At 36.4% G+C, this 18,039-nt stretch overlaps 1 protein-coding gene across 1 annotated transcript in view; it reads right to left on the reverse strand.

Annotated features, from left to right (window-relative positions):
* Positions 1 to 18,039, reverse strand: part of ARHGAP15 (Rho GTPase activating protein 15) — a 678,501-nt gene that overhangs the window by 320,224 nt on the left and 340,238 nt on the right. Inside the window, exons 7-8 of the mRNA XM_061135692.1 lie at positions 8,445 to 8,543; positions 7,062 to 7,191 (exon numbers count right to left, since the gene is read on the reverse strand). Of these exons, the coding sequence (XP_060991675.1) occupies positions 7,062 to 7,191; positions 8,445 to 8,543 (229 nt within the window). The remainder of the gene's footprint in view (positions 1 to 7,061; positions 7,192 to 8,444; positions 8,544 to 18,039) is intronic.

An 18,039-nucleotide genomic window follows, 5' to 3' on the forward strand; every position in this document is an offset into this window, starting at 1 on the left:
AGAACAATTGCTGTGGTCACACAGTGCCTTGGTGAAGCCCTGGAACCTTTATGAAAAATACTGTTTTGACAAAGTAATTCAGATGCCTGATTATCGAGTGTGCATCTAATCTTCACTGGGTTTTTATTTTTTTTCTCATAATGTTCCAGCTTTGGCAATGTAAATGTCCTTTTAAAACTTTTAATTTTTTTCTTCACCAAATTGGAATATGTTGAAATAAAGAACTCCCTTAACCTGTAAAAAATAATCAAGAAGAGAATTGACACTCACTGTTTCTCAGAAATTGTCTGTCTTATAACTATAGTAAAACAAAATTATTTTTATTTTCACACTTTAGTTCAACAGTTTATTTTTCTCAGCTGGATATTGAATGAAACTGGTGCCAGGGTACCAATATTGATTTTAGTGGGAAAAAAAGAATCAGATAATTGACCATCTTACTTGAATCTGAAACTCACTAAAACACAATAACCCATAATATTCTACACAATTATTATGATTTTTTGTTGTATCCAGGTAAGAGTGTTTCTCTTTTTTCAAAGATAGATATAATTTATTTGTGCAATTTTAATATTGTTTTCATTTTCTTGGCAGATGGCTTATTTATCTTATTACTTTCATGCATTGGCAAGATTAGGCTGTTTCATACAAAGTTCTTAATAAGAAGAAACTTTAAAATATGTATTTATATGAGTCTCCATAACAGCCCTCACAATATGTTTCAAACAATTGCTAACTACATATTTATCCAAGAAACTAGTATGACTTTTCCATTTTGGATAATAATAAACATTTTAATAAATTTTCTTAATTATATAGTTATCAGAAAGGTCACAATAATCATAAGAGAAAATATACTGGAGTTTGGAGAAAAAGGAGGAAAACAGTGACTTGATGTTTTATATTTAAAGAGGTCTTAATGTAAGTCATATAAAGAAAATTTATCCTTCTTTTAAAATTTTCAAACTGCAATTTGAAAATATGTATATTCTTTTATTGAATTTTGAACACGAGTAATACTTAATTGTCTGTGTGTGTATGCTCCAGTTTTTAACTGTGAAACTTTTGGACAAACAGAAAATGATAGCACCATGATCACTTCTATAGATACCACTTAGATTCCACAAATGTTAGCATTCGGGACAATGCCAGACTAATCTGTCAGTATACATACTTCTTACATAGAACAGCTGAGGATTCACTTCCCCCACCCATGCTGCAAAAACTTCCTCTCCAATCCTCCTTCCTCTCATTTTCTCACTATTTCTTCTGGCTTCGAGTATTTGCATTCCCTCCCTACCATCACTGGGGATTTTCAGGGTCCAGGAACCTCCTGGCCAAAGCCATTCTGAGAATCCTAATTGTATTGGTGGAGCTGGTGCAAGGGTGGGGGAGGAGGAAAAAGGAAATCAGATGGAAAGCAACGCTACTTGAAAGGCCGATCTTCTAGGGCCAGAGGTGCAACAAATTCAGAATGAACTGTTTACTAAAAACAACATTCAAAATGATTGCCTAAGATTCAAGTGTGCTTCTGTGGCCGCTATACAGTTTCCTTTTGAAAAATACATTGAGGTCTAAGCAATCAGTTTAAAACTGGATTTTGAGAACAGAGTCTACTCACAGTTGTGGATGGCCAATATTATAATCATTTAGATTAGTACAGAAATTAACTGCCTTCTCTATCACACTTGTTTTAACTTGGTGTGATCATTATTACTTTGCAGGCAAATTTGTAAACAAAGATATCACTAAAGTTTCACAAGCATTTAAATTTTCTAGACTGTATAAATATGTGAATCCAGTTCTTCCATTCTTATCTTTATTCCTGTAGTCTTGTACATACATTTTTATTACACATTGGTAAGAGGCTGTGGAATTAGGAAATTAATATCTAAATACTTTGAGGATTTTACCCAGAACACTTTTGGTTTTTATGATACTTTCATCAAAGCACAGCTAAAAGGAAACCCATTTGCTTTTGATTCTATTACATCTGATTTTATTCTTCTAACTTATGTTCATTTGGGGGTGCTTATTTATAATGCTAAGTATCAATTTTTCATAAAATTTATTCAAGATTCCCATATATAGATTTTACAGCTCAAGCAAATGATGAGACCGAGACATATTATTCCTTATACATAGCCTAAATGCAAAAATAATTTTAAAAAATTGGAAATACAGATGAGTGGAGCCAAGAATTTTAGTGGTGTGCCTTTAGGTATACCTATTAATGAAGAACAATAAATACACGAATGAGTGAGTAAACTAGAGCTATGGATAAAGCAATGGTGAAATGTCTAGATGCTGAATTCTTTCCATCAACTGGGACTTCTTAATGACCTGCTCTTCTGGGCATAAAAGAATCAAGAGTATCTCTTGGCTCCCTTGTATGAGTTCCTGGTGTGTTGCTCCCAAGAATGCCCTGGCTGCCATTTTCACCCGGGGAGTGGCCAGGGGAAAGACCAGCTGTTCATATTTAGATTTTTGCAACCATAACTCCCATATACAGGTCTGGCTCCTTTCCCCTATTTTCTCTACACTCAAAGAGAGGATGTGAAGAATATATGCACTGCTCCAATCTTCCATCAGACACCACCCTTGGCTCATGCCCTATTTTGGTGCCATCTGCTTGGGGACACAGAAGATAATAATAAGAGCTCCTACTTATTGAGTGCCTGCTGTGAACTAAGTATTTACATATCTAATTTCACATTCTCAGTCAATGCGGCAAGGACAGTATTAGATCCATTTTTATAGATCTAGAGAGTAAAGCTCAGAAAAGTTGAGAAAGCTCTCCAAGACTTTTTGGGTTTATATTTGAGGCTTTCCTCTTTGCCATCAGTGGAAGACAGTTCTCTTTCCTTGGAAAAATATGTTAGCATTTTCTTTGATTGATTCTCCACTTTCCATAACAGCCGTCCCTGGAGAGCAGCGCTCCCACTCTCATCCCATGCTGATGTCCTGAATTTCCCACAGTGATTTGGCCCTCACATCGAATGTTCTGGCTTCTTGTCTGTTAGACTCAACTGATATCTTAAAATATCTGATTAGTACTTAATAGTGTTGGCAGGTTAGAATCATATTTTTAAAAGGAGAGTATATTTAAGCACTTAAGTTTCTGAATTCACTCACTGAGAGTACATATTTTTCCCATGTTATACAGAGAAACTGGACAATGAAATGACCACCTGTTAGCTGCTAATGATGTTCACATGCCTTTAAAAAAAAGTAATTCTGGCTTTATCTGTCTACAATCTTGGCGACAAAACTCGTGGGAACATCAAGGGCACAGGAAGCCAAAGGCAGCAAACTGACAGTAAAGTTTGTGCTTACGCTGCTAACGAGGAAGGAGATACTGTGAATTTCTAACTTCATGTAATTATTTAATCTCAAGAGGGTGCTGTAAAACCAAATGCATGTTTTAAAAACCTAAGTTTGGGTGTTCAAATCTGGAATTAAGATCAGAGGGGTTTCATAGAGCCTCTTTCTTCAGAAAATACTGTAAAAAGCATCAGATATAAAATATGCCAATCACTATTTCAAATGCCTAGCTAATTTGATATTGTATGGGTGGGACAATCATTATGCCTTTCAAATGAAAATGAATCTGTAAATACTGAATGAACTTAATTCAAAGTAATAGATGGATATTAACAGTATTCCTACTTTGCAAAAAATAGTCCTAAAAAAGGCTTAAAACTATTAATATCTACCAAAATACAAAAAAGAAGCATTTTCTAAAATTAGGGCTAGTGTTAAAGATTAAATGACCCTTTTAGTTTAACAGTGAAATCAAAGTCCAAAGTCAACATCTGGTTTTAATTCTTTTGCTAATATGTTTTTGGGTCTCTATATAAGTTTATTGATTTATATGGATATCATTTTTAATATTTCCATCCAAGTCCAAGGTTGATATAAACTAAGTTTACCTTTTACTTGTTCACTTCATTCTAGCTTTATTGTTAAAAGCACTGAGTCTAATATTGGTTTCCTTGAGTTTGAAACTTGTTTCCATAACTTGTCTTTGTACAAGTTGTTTTAATTTTCTGTGCCTTAGTTTCCTATCTATAAAATAGGGTTAATAATAGTACCTATGTCATTGGGTTAGTGGAGGATTAAGTAAATCAATGTAACACATGCACTTAGAACAATGCCTGGATAGTAAGTACTCAATATTTTCTCGGTATCATTATTTTTTAACTGCAAAGAAAAAAGCAATATAAGGTTCTTATACAGTTAAATACTCTGAAATGAATAGAATTAATCATATGTCTCTTTCCTTATATTTAGACAAGACTAAATGTAGGCCCCAAATAGACAAATAATTGTCTTTCCCACTAAAAAAAGTTCAAAACAGGTAACTGGTGTTCTACCTGTAGGAATTTTTTTTCTCCAGTATGGTCTGAAAACATTTCAAGTGACTATTGTTGAATACAAAATCCATTTACCTCAATATTTCTCATACATACTTTTACAAACCTTAATTTTCTCCTGAGCTTTAGACTTTAGAAATGTGTCAAAGTCTGCTCCAGACAGCAATTATATGAGATTCCAGAGCTCCTGCTCATTGCCTCATACCTCATTTTTTTTTCTCATACCTCATTTTATACCTACTGCTGCTGCTGCTAAGTCACTTCAGTCGTGTCCGACTCTGTGCGACCCTACAGACGGCAGCCCACCAGGCTCCTCCATCCCTGGGATTCTCCAGGCAATAATACTGGAGTGGGTTGCCATTTCCTTCTCCAATGCATGCATGCATCCTAATTCGCTTCAGTCGTGTCCAACTCTGTGCGACCCTACGGACAGCAGCCCACCAGGCTTCCCTGTCTACAGGATTCTCTAGGCAAGAATACTGGAGTGGGTTGCCATTTCCTTCTCCGTTTATACCTACTACAAAATGTTTATGCTGTTAACATTAGCTCTGTACTCACAATCAAATTCTAATTCTAAAATCTTATGTCTGTACCCATATTAAGTCAAGAGGGACAATGAGCAAGAAATAAAAGAGAAATCCTTAAATGAGGTAATATCAAACTGTACCATCATATGGAAAATTTTTTTAAATGGCACTGCTTATTTTCCACAAATAATTTAATTTTAATGCACCATACAGTGTAAGACATTAACATTGATAATTTTAAGTTCTAACTTAACACAACTGGCTAACCAAATCTGTACCAACTATATTGAAATTATGGCATGGTTCTCTGAATCATGACAATTTTGAAAGGGTGCTCCTCCTCAAAGTTACCATGCTGTTCCTAGATTCGGACTCAACAATTTAGATTTAGAAGATATATTATCACATATAACTAGCCTCCCTCTATTTTGTCATGTGTGGGGGGTTGTACATGTATATTTATGTGTATATATATATATATAAAATTCTCTGATGTACACATATATATGTATATACATATATGGTCATCCAGCATATTTATTCATGTACACATGAGTGAGTGAGTGAAAGTCGCTCAGTCATGTCCGACTCTCTGCGACCCCATGGATATACAGTCCATGGAATTCTCCAGGCCAGAATACTGGAATGGGTAGCCTTATCCCTTCTCCAAGGGATCTTCCCAACCCAGGGATTGAACCCAGGTCTCCCGCATTGCGGGAGGATTCTTTACTGTCTGAGCCACCAGGGAAACCCAAGAATACTGGAATAGGTAGCTTATCCCATCTCCAGGAGATCTTCCTGATCCAGGAATCGAACTGGGGTCTCCTGCATTGCAGGCAGATTCTTTACCAGCTGAGTTACAAGGGAAGCCCCTGTACACATTTAGAAATGTGTCAAAGTCTGCTCCAGACCAGCAATTATATATGAGATTCCAGAGCTACAGGTAGATATTCTGTAATCAGACTTTGTCTATTTACAGAGTTCTCCTTAAGTTCAAAAAGCTAGAATATAATTACAGGATATAATCTGATCTTTAGTCAGATGGAAATGGCAGAAAAACTGGTGATTCAGAAGACTGAATGTATGCAGATAGATGATCCCAGAAAGGTACTATAATTTATGAGACTTTGGGAAATTGTTTTACTCTGATTCCAGAGATATCTACTTGTTCTTTGAGGGAGCTGAGATTCAAATCAACTCTGTGAGATATGCACAACACCTTTACATAACCCTCTTCATTGAGGAAGAAACAGGGTGAAAAGATAGAAGACTCTTGAGAGTCTCTTGGAAAGCAAGGAGATCAAACCAGTCAATCCTAAAGGAAATCAGTCCTGAATACTCACTCGTAGGACTGACGCTGAAGCTGAAGGTCCAACACTTTGGCCACCAAAAGACCCTGATGCTGGGAAATATTGAAGGCAGGAGGAAAAGGGGATGACAGAATATGAGATGGTTGGATGGCATCACTGACTCAATGGACATGAGTTTGAGCAAACTCCGGGAGATAGTGAAGGACAGGGAAGTCTGGGGTGCTGCAGTTCATGAGGTCACAGAGTTGGACACGACTTAGTGATTGAACAACAACACCAAAAAGGGTGAAAAAGATGAACAGTTATGCTCAAGGTCACCATGTAAGTGAACAGACTGGTCCTTTTCACTTCAAATTCATTTTTTTTTAAGAAAATTAGAAATAGATGTGACCTCGGAGGATATCTAATCCACATTACACATTTCTAAATCTTTCTGGTGGTTGAAACAAGTGGCAAGTTGCATAGCCGGTGGTTTATGTCAGGTCACTCATGTATCTTTTAATGTATGAAAATCAAATAGTCAGCATACCAAGGTTTGGAGACGCTTGACATTTCCCACTCTTGAAATCAATCACCAATCTGAACGGCATGGTTATTACTTAGATTCAGAAGTTTGCTGTAAGCAGAGACCATGACCTTGGAACAATTATTTTCTCAAAAGGCATTACCAATGATGTGAGCAAAGTACTCAGACTGTCCTCAACTGTGTGAATTCCTGGCTAAAGAAATGGCTACGAATCATCCATGAGTAGCATGAGTTTGGCTGAAACCTCATTTCAATGTATCTACATTTCATAAGCACTAAGTTTAAACAAAGTTAAAATGAGCTAGTCAAAAAAAATACTTACTTAAAGATTTTCTGTGCTCTGGTTTCTGTTCTTTTATATCACTATCATAGTGACTTAGTAGTTCAGTACTGGAGGATCTCTGGATTTTAAATAATTCCAGGTTTCTTGAATGACTACTTGGATCCTTGGGCTGGAAATAACAATTAGATGGAACAATTTTACATAGAAGAAAAAAATTCACTAAATAGTTCTGTGATCTATTTTGATGTTAGATTAACAAGAAGTTTGAAATAAGATAATTATTTTGAAATAAGGTCCCTATGCTAAGCTTAATTTTCAAATTATAAATGATATACATATATATGTGTGTGTGTGTGTATATATATATAATATTACTTATTAAATGCTGTGCATAGCCTAAGCATCCCATGCATTAATTCAATTACTTATCACAGATATCCCATGAGGTAGGTATTTTATTACCCTTATTTTCCAGACAAGATGACTGAAGCCAAAAGAGATAAACAATTTGCCTAAGGCCACACAGCTAGAAAAATCAGATTCAAACTTTCAAACTCAGGCAGTTTTACTCCAGAGTTTGCTCATGATGATAAAAAATGCATATGCATGTGTGTGTGTGTGTGTGTGCGCGCGCATATGTGTGCCTCGATAAGGGAACTATAATGATAATGGGGAAAAATTTACTTGCTATTTTATTTTTTAAAGTTTTGATCCCAAAATAATACAATGGAAGTGTGGGATTAAATCACAATAAAATCACAAAAATATTATTATTTTTATACCTTATTAAAAGCTCTCAAGAATATTTTCTTGTCAAGATTTTGCAAACACTAGTGTCCTAAATAAGATGTTTGGTTGATAAACAATATAAAATGAGTAGTTTTAAATAATTTGACTCTTTTAAGAACATACTCTAAACTTGTGATTTAGGGTAATTTCATGAAGTTCTAGATATGTAATTTTCACGAGAATAGTCTAGCTTAGCTGGAAGAACAATGGAAATCAATACAAAGGATTATTATTTACTAGTATTATAACAGTGAGTATGGGCTTAAATACACTGATACTTATTTTCAAGAATATGTGTTACAGAGTGCATAAACCGAAAATGTGAAAATTTAGTAGTTATTAAGTTCTTGTTTGCTTTATAAAGCCTTCACTAAATCAATGTCTGTTATTTCAGAAAAAAAAAATGAATGTATTGTATTTTTAAAGAGAGAAATCAAATGTCATTTAGTTTCACAAATCCTGTCAGCATTCACAAATGCTGAAAATGGCATTAGTGGACTGTTTAAATTAAAATAACTTAATAACTCTCAACTCATAGGATCTACTTAAATGTATGCGTGCAATATGCATAAGCAACAGGTTTAAAAGACTACATTCTAATTAATAAAGGTAACAGCTAAAACAAATACATACCAGTCTGTCAATTGCATTTTTGATAGCGTGGAACCAATCCAATATGATGAAGTCAATATCTGACTGCAGAAGGAACTCATTTCCTGATAAAGTTGTGATCTTAAAAAAAAAAAATCAACAGGTGAGCAAACCATATAAAATGATCTGTTACATTTAAAAATATATGCTTTAAAAAAAAACACACTTTAATACACTGAGATATTTTCTTGTATTCCAGTAATTGTCTTTCTGGGAACTGGGAGACTAGGATCATTTTGAACTGCTCTCTACAAACCATTTCTTCATGTCATAACAAATACATTATCATTTCAATAATAGAACGATTAACTCAAGAGTAGGTCTAAAGCTGAATTACTCCAACTCCTGGAAAAGCAAGTCAGGAAGTTCAGAATAATGCAGACAGTATCCACTTAAGTCAGAATCACAGAAAAATGCACCCGGGTGTGTCAGAATTCATTCTGCATGTTTGGCTCTTTCCTGTTTGTCTTTTTCAAATCTAATAGTATCTCTATATTTGATTTCCTTTTATGGAGGGTACTAAAACAGATTATTTGCCAAAGAGACTAATGCAGACTTTTCTAAAAGGTCATTCTAATGAGTAACATTTGGCTATTTCTACTTTCTTATCAAAAAGATCTATAGGAAAGTTATCCAATTTCCCCACAAAGAGAGTACATTAGAATGAAAGTTCATTTACATATTTGGACCTCTCATGGATAGTAAGCATCAGAAGAACACTCCTGTTCCATACGTTTAGGGCTGTTAAGTAGTTGGCAATATTTAGCATACAACTGTAAGTTTTTCAATAAAGGGAAACTTTTTCTCCTTGGAATTGTTAGAGAAGGATGTGACCCTACAGAAAACTTGATTTCGAACATAAAGGACTACTTAGAGAAGAATTTGATTAGAGAAGGTGTGGACATGCTCTTTGTTTCAGGCTATCAGTCTGAACGGTGAAGATTTTCCCTTTGTATTATTGACTTTTTTGTTTCACAAAGAAGATGAACATTTCCCAACTACTGTCATGCATCAAGCAAGGCTTCAGAGCTTTAGAGGACAGACATCTCAAAATACTCAATCAGGAGTTAGTCACCTCGTCTCAGCCTTACTTCCTCTAAATGGGAGGTAAGAGCTGAAATTTGGCACAAATTCAGAAAATCACAAATCGTGGTATAAAATGCCTCTGTAATTCTATCATTAAAGTGACAATTACCCAAAATAGCTCACTGTGAAGTTTCAGTGACTCTTATGGTAACATTTAATGACAACAATCCTGAAGTCTTAAAGAAATCTTTGTTTACACAATACGGATGTATTCATTTGCATTGATATTTAGGAACAATTATTTAGAGATGCAACATTACTCAGTGCTGCAATATAATCATTCTTGAGTGAGTTGAATCCCAACTTTTTACAACAGTCAGAAAAGGAAGTATCCAAAGTACATGCAATTAAGAGACATGAAAGATTAGAAAATAAAAGGGAACTTAACTACCCACACTAGAATTTGACAGATTACCAGGGCCTATCACTTTTTTTTAAAAATAAAATTGCATGTAAGATTCGGGGTAGCTCAAAATAGCCTCGAAATAGTCCTCTGTTTTATGTATCTTGTAAAAGACAGTTAAGCTGATGTTTGCTTAATTATCTGAACACCCTTGCAATGTTCTTTACTTATATAAAGTTCCAAATATTTACTTTATATAAAGTGTTGCCACAGAAATAGTAATCTAAAAATATAAGGTCACTTCTAACTAACCTAAGAAAACTAGTAATGTCCTTGACCTCTACCTTCATCCTAATCTGAATATAAATATTTTGATTATGAATGTATTACATAATGTTACAATTTGCTAACATACACACAGAAAAATGAATTAGCCCAAATGCAATGTACAACCTATTTCTCTGTCATTATAAATAAACTATTATCAAAATTATAAAAAGGAACACTTTCAAAGTGCTAGAAACAAACATAATTAGATTTACCATATTCTGAGGGTTTAGGAAAGAGCCAACAAGGTTCAATTTTCAGCCTAGTAAATTCAAATAGTGATTAAATATGAGTACTTCAGCAATGCATTTGCATTTGGGGTGCATGCTATATAATGCAAAGGGAATCTTTACTGCTAACACAATGAAAAGCAAAATGTATCTTAAAAGTTTCTTTGTCCAAATTTATTACTGCATTATTTGTACATAATCAGTGATTTATGAATTCATTTTGGGAAGCTGGACCAGAGAACTATGTGAATGCAATTCATTTAAAGCATACTATTAGAAAGATGCAGTTGCATCCTCTCCTCTGTCTTCCCACTAATCTTTCAAGTTCCTCAGCAGTCTGGAGAAGACTGCTACTGCTCTCTACAGTTTAAACGCATCCACTTCTTAATTACAGTCAGTAATTGACTTTGTTCTGTTCCATTCCAGTCACTCATAGGAAAGCAGCTTCAAAGTCTTTGGCTGGTAAAATACATTGAATTCAGGTTTCTCAATCTACTTTTTTTTTTTTAAACATTACCTCTGTAGGTCTGATAAATACTTTGCCCAGTGATATTTGCACTTTGAACAGTCAAATTGTCAATGCTCCTGAGAAAAAGATATCAGTAAATGTTAGTTTTGACTAAACCTTTTGATTGAATCTCTCCTGATGACATTACAGAGTGACATAGAGCTGATAACAATATATTAAGTCAGAACAATATATTCTTTCTATATCATGTGTTGTCTCAGTGACAGATGCTGGGACAAGGTAGATGAAGGAAGAATTTACAGAAAAGATGGTTTAGGCAAGAGCTGCTGGTCTCCACTTCACTTCAAAGCCTACTTTAGACAAGTGCCTCTTGAAAGCCCTTATCTCCACCACACTGTATTTTGAAGGTATATATCTTGGCACCAAAGACATCTCAATGAAATTATCTGGTGTTGTCAAGAATGGATGCATTTAAATACCTGTCAGGACATTTGCCTAAAACTTTTCTCACTACATAGTGACCATTTGAATTTTTGCTGGTAAATGAATGTATACCTAAACAACCTTGTAAGCATATCCACTGGCCATCATGCAGAAGAGACAACATTCCTCAAGACTTTGGTATTAATTCAACAATAGTTTCCCCTTGGGCTAGGAACATAGCTCCATTTGTGTCCTTGTTATGGTTCCTCCTAAGATGGAGGCAGGTATAACCGAGTTCCAAACTCCACTGATTAAAGACAATGAGAGAAGAATGTTTTTTAAGCTTTAATTAACAAATGGGACATTGTTATGCAAACTTAAAACTGCTTAAAAGACTTTTAATGAGAAGTACTTATGTTTAAATATTGCCCTTTTCAATTCTGTCAATAAATTAAATTAAATTGTCAAATAATTAAATTAAATTGCTCCTGTGCATTGCTCCAATGCATTCTGGCAGTTAGTCTTTCCCCTGTTAGAGGCTAATTTAAATGAGGAATTAATATGTAGGATTGTATTTATATAATTAAAAATTTCCACACTTTGGTTTACCAGAATAAAAACAAAAATATTTTCAGAACTTAATCTTTTTCTGATTCAGTTCAGTTCAGTCACTCAGTCGTGTCTGACTCTTTGCAACCCCATGGACTGCAGCACACCAGGCCTCCCTGTCCATCACCAACTCCCGGAGTTTACTCAAACTCATGTCGTTTGAGTTGGTGATGCCATCAAACCATCTCATCCTCTGTCGTCCCCTTCTCCCACCTTCAAACTTTCCCAGCATCAGGGTCTTTTCAAATGAGTCAGTTCTTCGCATCAGGTGGCCAAAGTATTGGAGGTTCAGCTTCAGCATCAGTCCTTCCAATGAATATTCAGGACTGATCTCCTTTAGGATGGACTGGTTTCATCTCCTTGCAGCCCAAGGGACTCTCAAGAGTCTTCTCCAACACCACAGTTCAAAAGCATCAATTTTCCAGTGCTCAGCTTTCTTTATAGTTCAACTCTCACATGCATACATGACTACTGGAAAAACCGTAGCTTTGACTAGATGGACTTTCGTTGGCAAAGTAACATCTCCGCTTTTTAATATGCTGTTTAGGTTGATCATAACTTTTCTTCCAAGGAGCAAGCGTCTTTTAATCATGGCTGCAGCACTGGAGTGTCGGCTGTGTGGCACTGGAGTGACTGTGAGGAGATACCCCACGTCCAAGGACAGAGAAGCCCCAGCAAGACTGTAGGCGCTGCAGTGGTGGCTGTGCAGTGCTGCGGTGACTTTGAGGAGATACCTCATGTCCAAGGGCAAAGGAGAAGCCCCAGCAAGATGGTAGGAGGGGTGAACTCGCATTTAGAAGCAAACCCCATACCTGCCAGAGATGCTCAGAGGGCTCAAGCAAACCTTATGTGCAGCAGGACCCAGAGACCCCACAAAGACTGAGACAGAACTGTGTTTGAGTGTCTCTTGAGGAGGCACGGTCAGCGGTGAGCTGCTACAGGGGCAGGGGCTCTGGGTGCAGCAGGCCTGGGTATGGTAAGCCCTCCTGGAGGAGGTCGCCATTAACCCTATCATAGAACTGCCAGAATTTACACAGGACTGGGGAAACACACTCTTGGAGGGCACAAACAGAACACTGTTTGCACCAGGACCCAGGAGAAAGGAGCAGTGAGCCCACCAGAGACTGACCCAGACTTGCCCCTGAGTGTCCAGGAGTCTCTGGCGGAGGCATGGGTCGGCTTGGCCTGCTGCAGGGTGGGGAGTGCTGAGTGCAGCAGGGCCTACATGGGGCTTTTTGAAGGAGGTCGCTGTCATTTTCATTACTTCCACCATAGTTTAGTGAAGTCGCTCAGTCGTGTCCGACTCTTTGTGACCCCCCTTGGATTGTAGCCCACCAGGCTCCTCCGTCCATGGGATTTTCCAGGCAAGAATACTGGAGTGGGTTTCCACTTCCTTCTCCAGGAGATCTTCCCAACACAGGGATTGAATCCAGGTATCTCACATTGTAGGCAGATGCTTTACAGTCTGAGCCACCAGGGAAGTCATAGTTTGGCCCCCGAGAAATAACAGGGAGGGAACACAGCCCCTCCCATCAACAGAAGATTGGATTAAAGATTTACTGAGCATGGCCCTGCCCATCAGAACAAAACCCAGTTTCCCCCTCAGTCAGTCTCTCCCATCAGGAAGCTTCCATAAGCCTCTTATCCTTCTCCATCAGAGGGCAGACAGACTGAAAACCACAATCACAGGAAACTAACCAATCTGATCACATGGACCACAGTCTTGTCTAACTCAATGAAACTATGAGCCATGCCATGTAGGGCCACCCAAGACGGATGGGTCATGGTGGAGAGGTCTGACAAAACGTGGTCCACTGGAGTAGGTAATGGGGAACCACTTCAGTATTCTTGTCTTGAGAACCCCATGAACAGTTTTTATGATTATAAAGCATTAAATTTACTGTGGAGAATTTAGAAAAATTAAAGATAATGAAAAAACAAATTAAAACTATTCATAGCTCCACAGAGTAAACATTATAGAAAATTTAATTTAGTTATTTTCAGTGGTTTATAAATAGTAACCAAATGTACATGATAATAATTGATGAAAAACTTTATAGATAGATAACTCATCAGCAAAACACAGTAAAATATCGCTGGCTACTTCCATTTCAGATGACCTCAAATGAATGTTGGGAGACTATCAAAGGTGCAAGAGTAAACAGTTAACGTGTGTTCCACTTTTTGATGGTAGCAACTTTCTTACTGCAGAATAAATCCCCAAAAGAATCCTTAGTTCAGGAGAATGAGAGGATGTGTTTCTCACTGAACATCCCCCTAGTCAACAACAAGGACTGATTAAACATCTATTAAGTGAATGGCACATTGTTAGAAGCTAAGGATACATAAGCTCCACCCTCAAGAGCTCACAATCTGTTCAGACAGATAAGGACATAAGAGTATAGAGATAAATAACAATTGAAAATGGCTTATACTAAGTCCCAATGTGAGTGTCATAGACAATGTTCATGTCAAGATTTCCGAGGAAGGAATAATTACTGCAGACACATTTACATCATGGAATTATACATAAACTGTTGGTCATGATAAGTTATTCTATAAGGTTGATTGTATCAGAACTTTAGTATATTAAGGATATGAATACTACCACTTGGTATGCAAAGCGATATCAGTTTTAATGATCTCAAAGCACATAATAAACATTCTTCAAATGCAGCTTTCTTCCACTATCATAAAGTAATTTTGCAAATGAAGAAAATGAAGCAAATGAGGAAAATGAAAATGCCATTCTATCCAATTGGCATCATTTTAAATGACTGAATCAAGAGATTACGAAGATCTTGATTTCTAGTTCACTAGTCTTCAGCAAACTGTTGTATACCATCAAGGACTCTGTGCAAATGAGAAAAGGACCATAAGGATTTGGTTTCAGTTGTGAAATTCAGACTACAGACCTTAGACTCAAGTTGCTTGTTTCTTTACTATTGTGTTAAAGATAGCACCATTTTAAAAGACCCACCAGTATTCTTACTCAGATGCTTTCTTTTTTTCCCTCAAGGACAGCCACTATCCTACTAGGAAAGTGCGTGTGCCTCTGTGCTCAGTGGTATCCAACTCTGTTGCCACTCTACAGACTGTAGCCTGCCAGGCCCCTCTGTCCAAGGGATTCTCCAGGCAAGAATGCTAGAGTTGGTTGTCATTTCCTTCTCCAGGGGATCTTCCCAACCCAGGGATGAACCTGCTTCTCCTGCACTGGTAAGTGCATTCTTACCACTGAGCCACCAGGGAAGCCCAAAACATAACTGCGTTATCCAATTAACTCCTTGAGATCCTAGAAAGGACTAAAACAATCCTATGTTTGAACTAAATGTCTTTCACATTTTGATTAGGATCAAATCTGGCTATGAGCCTAAGGAGGGTTTACTCCATGTTAATAAATTTGAAACTGTATATAGGAAATGCATTCTAAAGTATTCCAGATATACAAAGAGTTTTGAAAAATGTTAAATGATGTGGCTACCTACAGATAGGCAGATTACCTATTTAAGAAGAATAGAATTTAATTATGTCAAGTATAGTAAATTCATTTGAAGTGAAAATAAAGTATTTTTTGTTAATTTTGGCTGTATCTTTAATTCTAACAGCATAAGAAATACATATACCTTGGTCACATCATAGTGAAACTGAAGTAACTAAATTAAAGTAACAATGACTTTTTAAAAACCCTCAGATTGGCTTTTTTTTTTTTCATCTTGCATTACACTCCACATTTGATATGGAGGTTGTCATGGTTATACTTATAGTTAAATTACTTGGTCTCAAAGGTGTTTATGACCACTCAAGAAATTACATTATCAAGCTGCATGTCTGTCTCAAATTACAGTCTGGTTTGAGTAACTCCTAACATTTTTCTTAACATGTGGAGCAAAGTTAACACAAAACAAAGGGTAAAATATCATTTAGAAGTAAAAGGTCTTCCATTTGTCTTTCCAAAAATGTTACTTGTTAAAACATTTTGTGAGAAAGTATCTGCCTTGTGTTCCCAATGTTGCTAGATGTTAAGTAAATATATGCTGATTATAAAAAAAAAAAGTTGCTTTGGCAACTCTCTTATTAAAATGCATTTGTAACCCCCATCTGTCATGAAAGTTTTGAAAAGTTTGTTTACTTTGGATAGCAGCCTTATCCAGGGTTGCCCCAGCAAACAATGATAGCAGTCTTCAGAAGTCGTGTGAGGAACAAGTCACTAGGGATCCATTTTTGTTTTAATTGGCACACACAAACACTTTTCTGGTCTGTCAAGAAGATCAAACTAATATGCATGGAGGGTGTTATATTCACAGCTTTGGGGACCAGTAAAGCTCCCTTTATTTAAGTAATTTAAATGATAGACTGCAAAAACTTTGCAAGTCAGAAAAATGTTTTATACTTTCTTAGGGAATATTTGTTTTAAGCAATGGAAAATGTTCTACATATCTAAAGATGTTGAACCTTATGTTATAATTACCCTGTTTCTTCTGACTCTGAGAAATGTTCTAAAATCCACATGCTACTAAATAAGCCTGGTCATCAATGGATCCTGCATTTCCACAACTGCCCCTGTGTTAACAAATGTGTGTTCACTGTAGTTTCCAGATGTTTATTGGTTATGTTTTCAATGTGTTTGGGGTTGATTGATTTGCATGTCCATTCACTGGAACCCTCAGCAGTGTCATCATATAAAAATAAGCTGCTCATGTAAGCAATTTCTTTTATAATACAAAGTAAACAAATGTTGGGCAATATACACAACAGATCTTAAATGTGTTCCGAAACCTAAGGTTTAAGGTCAAACTTTCAAGAAACAGCGCTTTTTAACTGAAATTGAGTTGTACCACGGATACCCAAATAGTTCAGTCCATGCATTCTTGCAATACAGATTTATTTGTTCTGCATAATAAAACTGGTTCTACAGTGAACATTCACACCCTGAGTCACTTGCCCATTCTACCTTTCTGTTTATTAATGAAATACCCAAACCCAAACAAAGAAAAAAGAAAAAACAACCTGGGTTCATTCTTTTGTCTGTAGTAAAATATTTTAACACTGACAAACAGTCTTCTCAATATTCATGAAAGAATACTATCCAAGTAATTAGTAGATAGTTTAGCAGTTTCTATGGTTTTGCAGTCAGCTATACCAAAAGTTTTGCCTGTGGTGCTCATGTGAAAAACGACTGAAAAAGTGACTAATCGAAGCAGTTGGTGTATAAAGATATCAGCTTAGAGTTTTATTGCTGTTAACGTTAATTTTTAAAGTTGGGGGGAATAATTGCCTCTAGATAAACGCATCATCTCAGGGCTCCTGTTTGCTGGTACCCACCACTCAATTAATCACTGCCAACCACACATCAGCTTCTAGCCTGATCTATGCTCACTGTGCAAAATTACTCATTTAGTCACATGACTAGTGAGTCACTTGGGCATTTGCTGCCCCCACCATTTCCTAATTGGAATGGTTTTTACTATTTCTGTATTTATTTAAGCAATGCCCAATGTAAAGATTTTTTTAGCAAATATAAAAGTATAACTTAAACACAACATTTCCCTTTCCCAAGGCATACTGGTTGGTTGCCTATCCTTCAAATTTTTTTTTTTTTTGACTCTTGGATAAACATTATACATGTGTTGATATTTTAATGAAAATGTCATCTATACTTTTATATAATTTTAATGCATTTATCTACACTACCATCATCTTTCACATGGATTTAATAGCTTTTTATCTCTCTACCATCTCATCTGTTTCCCCTTTCAATCCATGTTCCACACTGTAGCCATCGTGATCTCTCTGAAATTTGGATCTCATCATCCCATTTCTCTTGGAATAGGAAATGGCAACCTATTTCAGTATTCTTGCCTAGAAAATCCCACAGACAGAGAAGACTGGTGAGCTACTGTCCCAAAGAACCAATTCATCTACCTGATAATCTGAGATTCCCCAGAGCTGTTACACTGCAGTGTAAACCCTGTAATTCAGGCTGCCAGACCCTGTGTGCTCTGCCACCTACCTGCTCTGGAGCCCCTGTTCCACATTTTCCTCTGCATCTCTCTAATCCAGCCATACTGATATTTTTCCTTGTCTAGCTCT

Source organism: Dama dama, chromosome 33 (genome assembly GCF_033118175.1).
Source record: "Dama dama isolate Ldn47 chromosome 33, ASM3311817v1, whole genome shotgun sequence".
Taxonomy (NCBI): domain Eukaryota; kingdom Metazoa; phylum Chordata; class Mammalia; order Artiodactyla; family Cervidae; genus Dama; species Dama dama.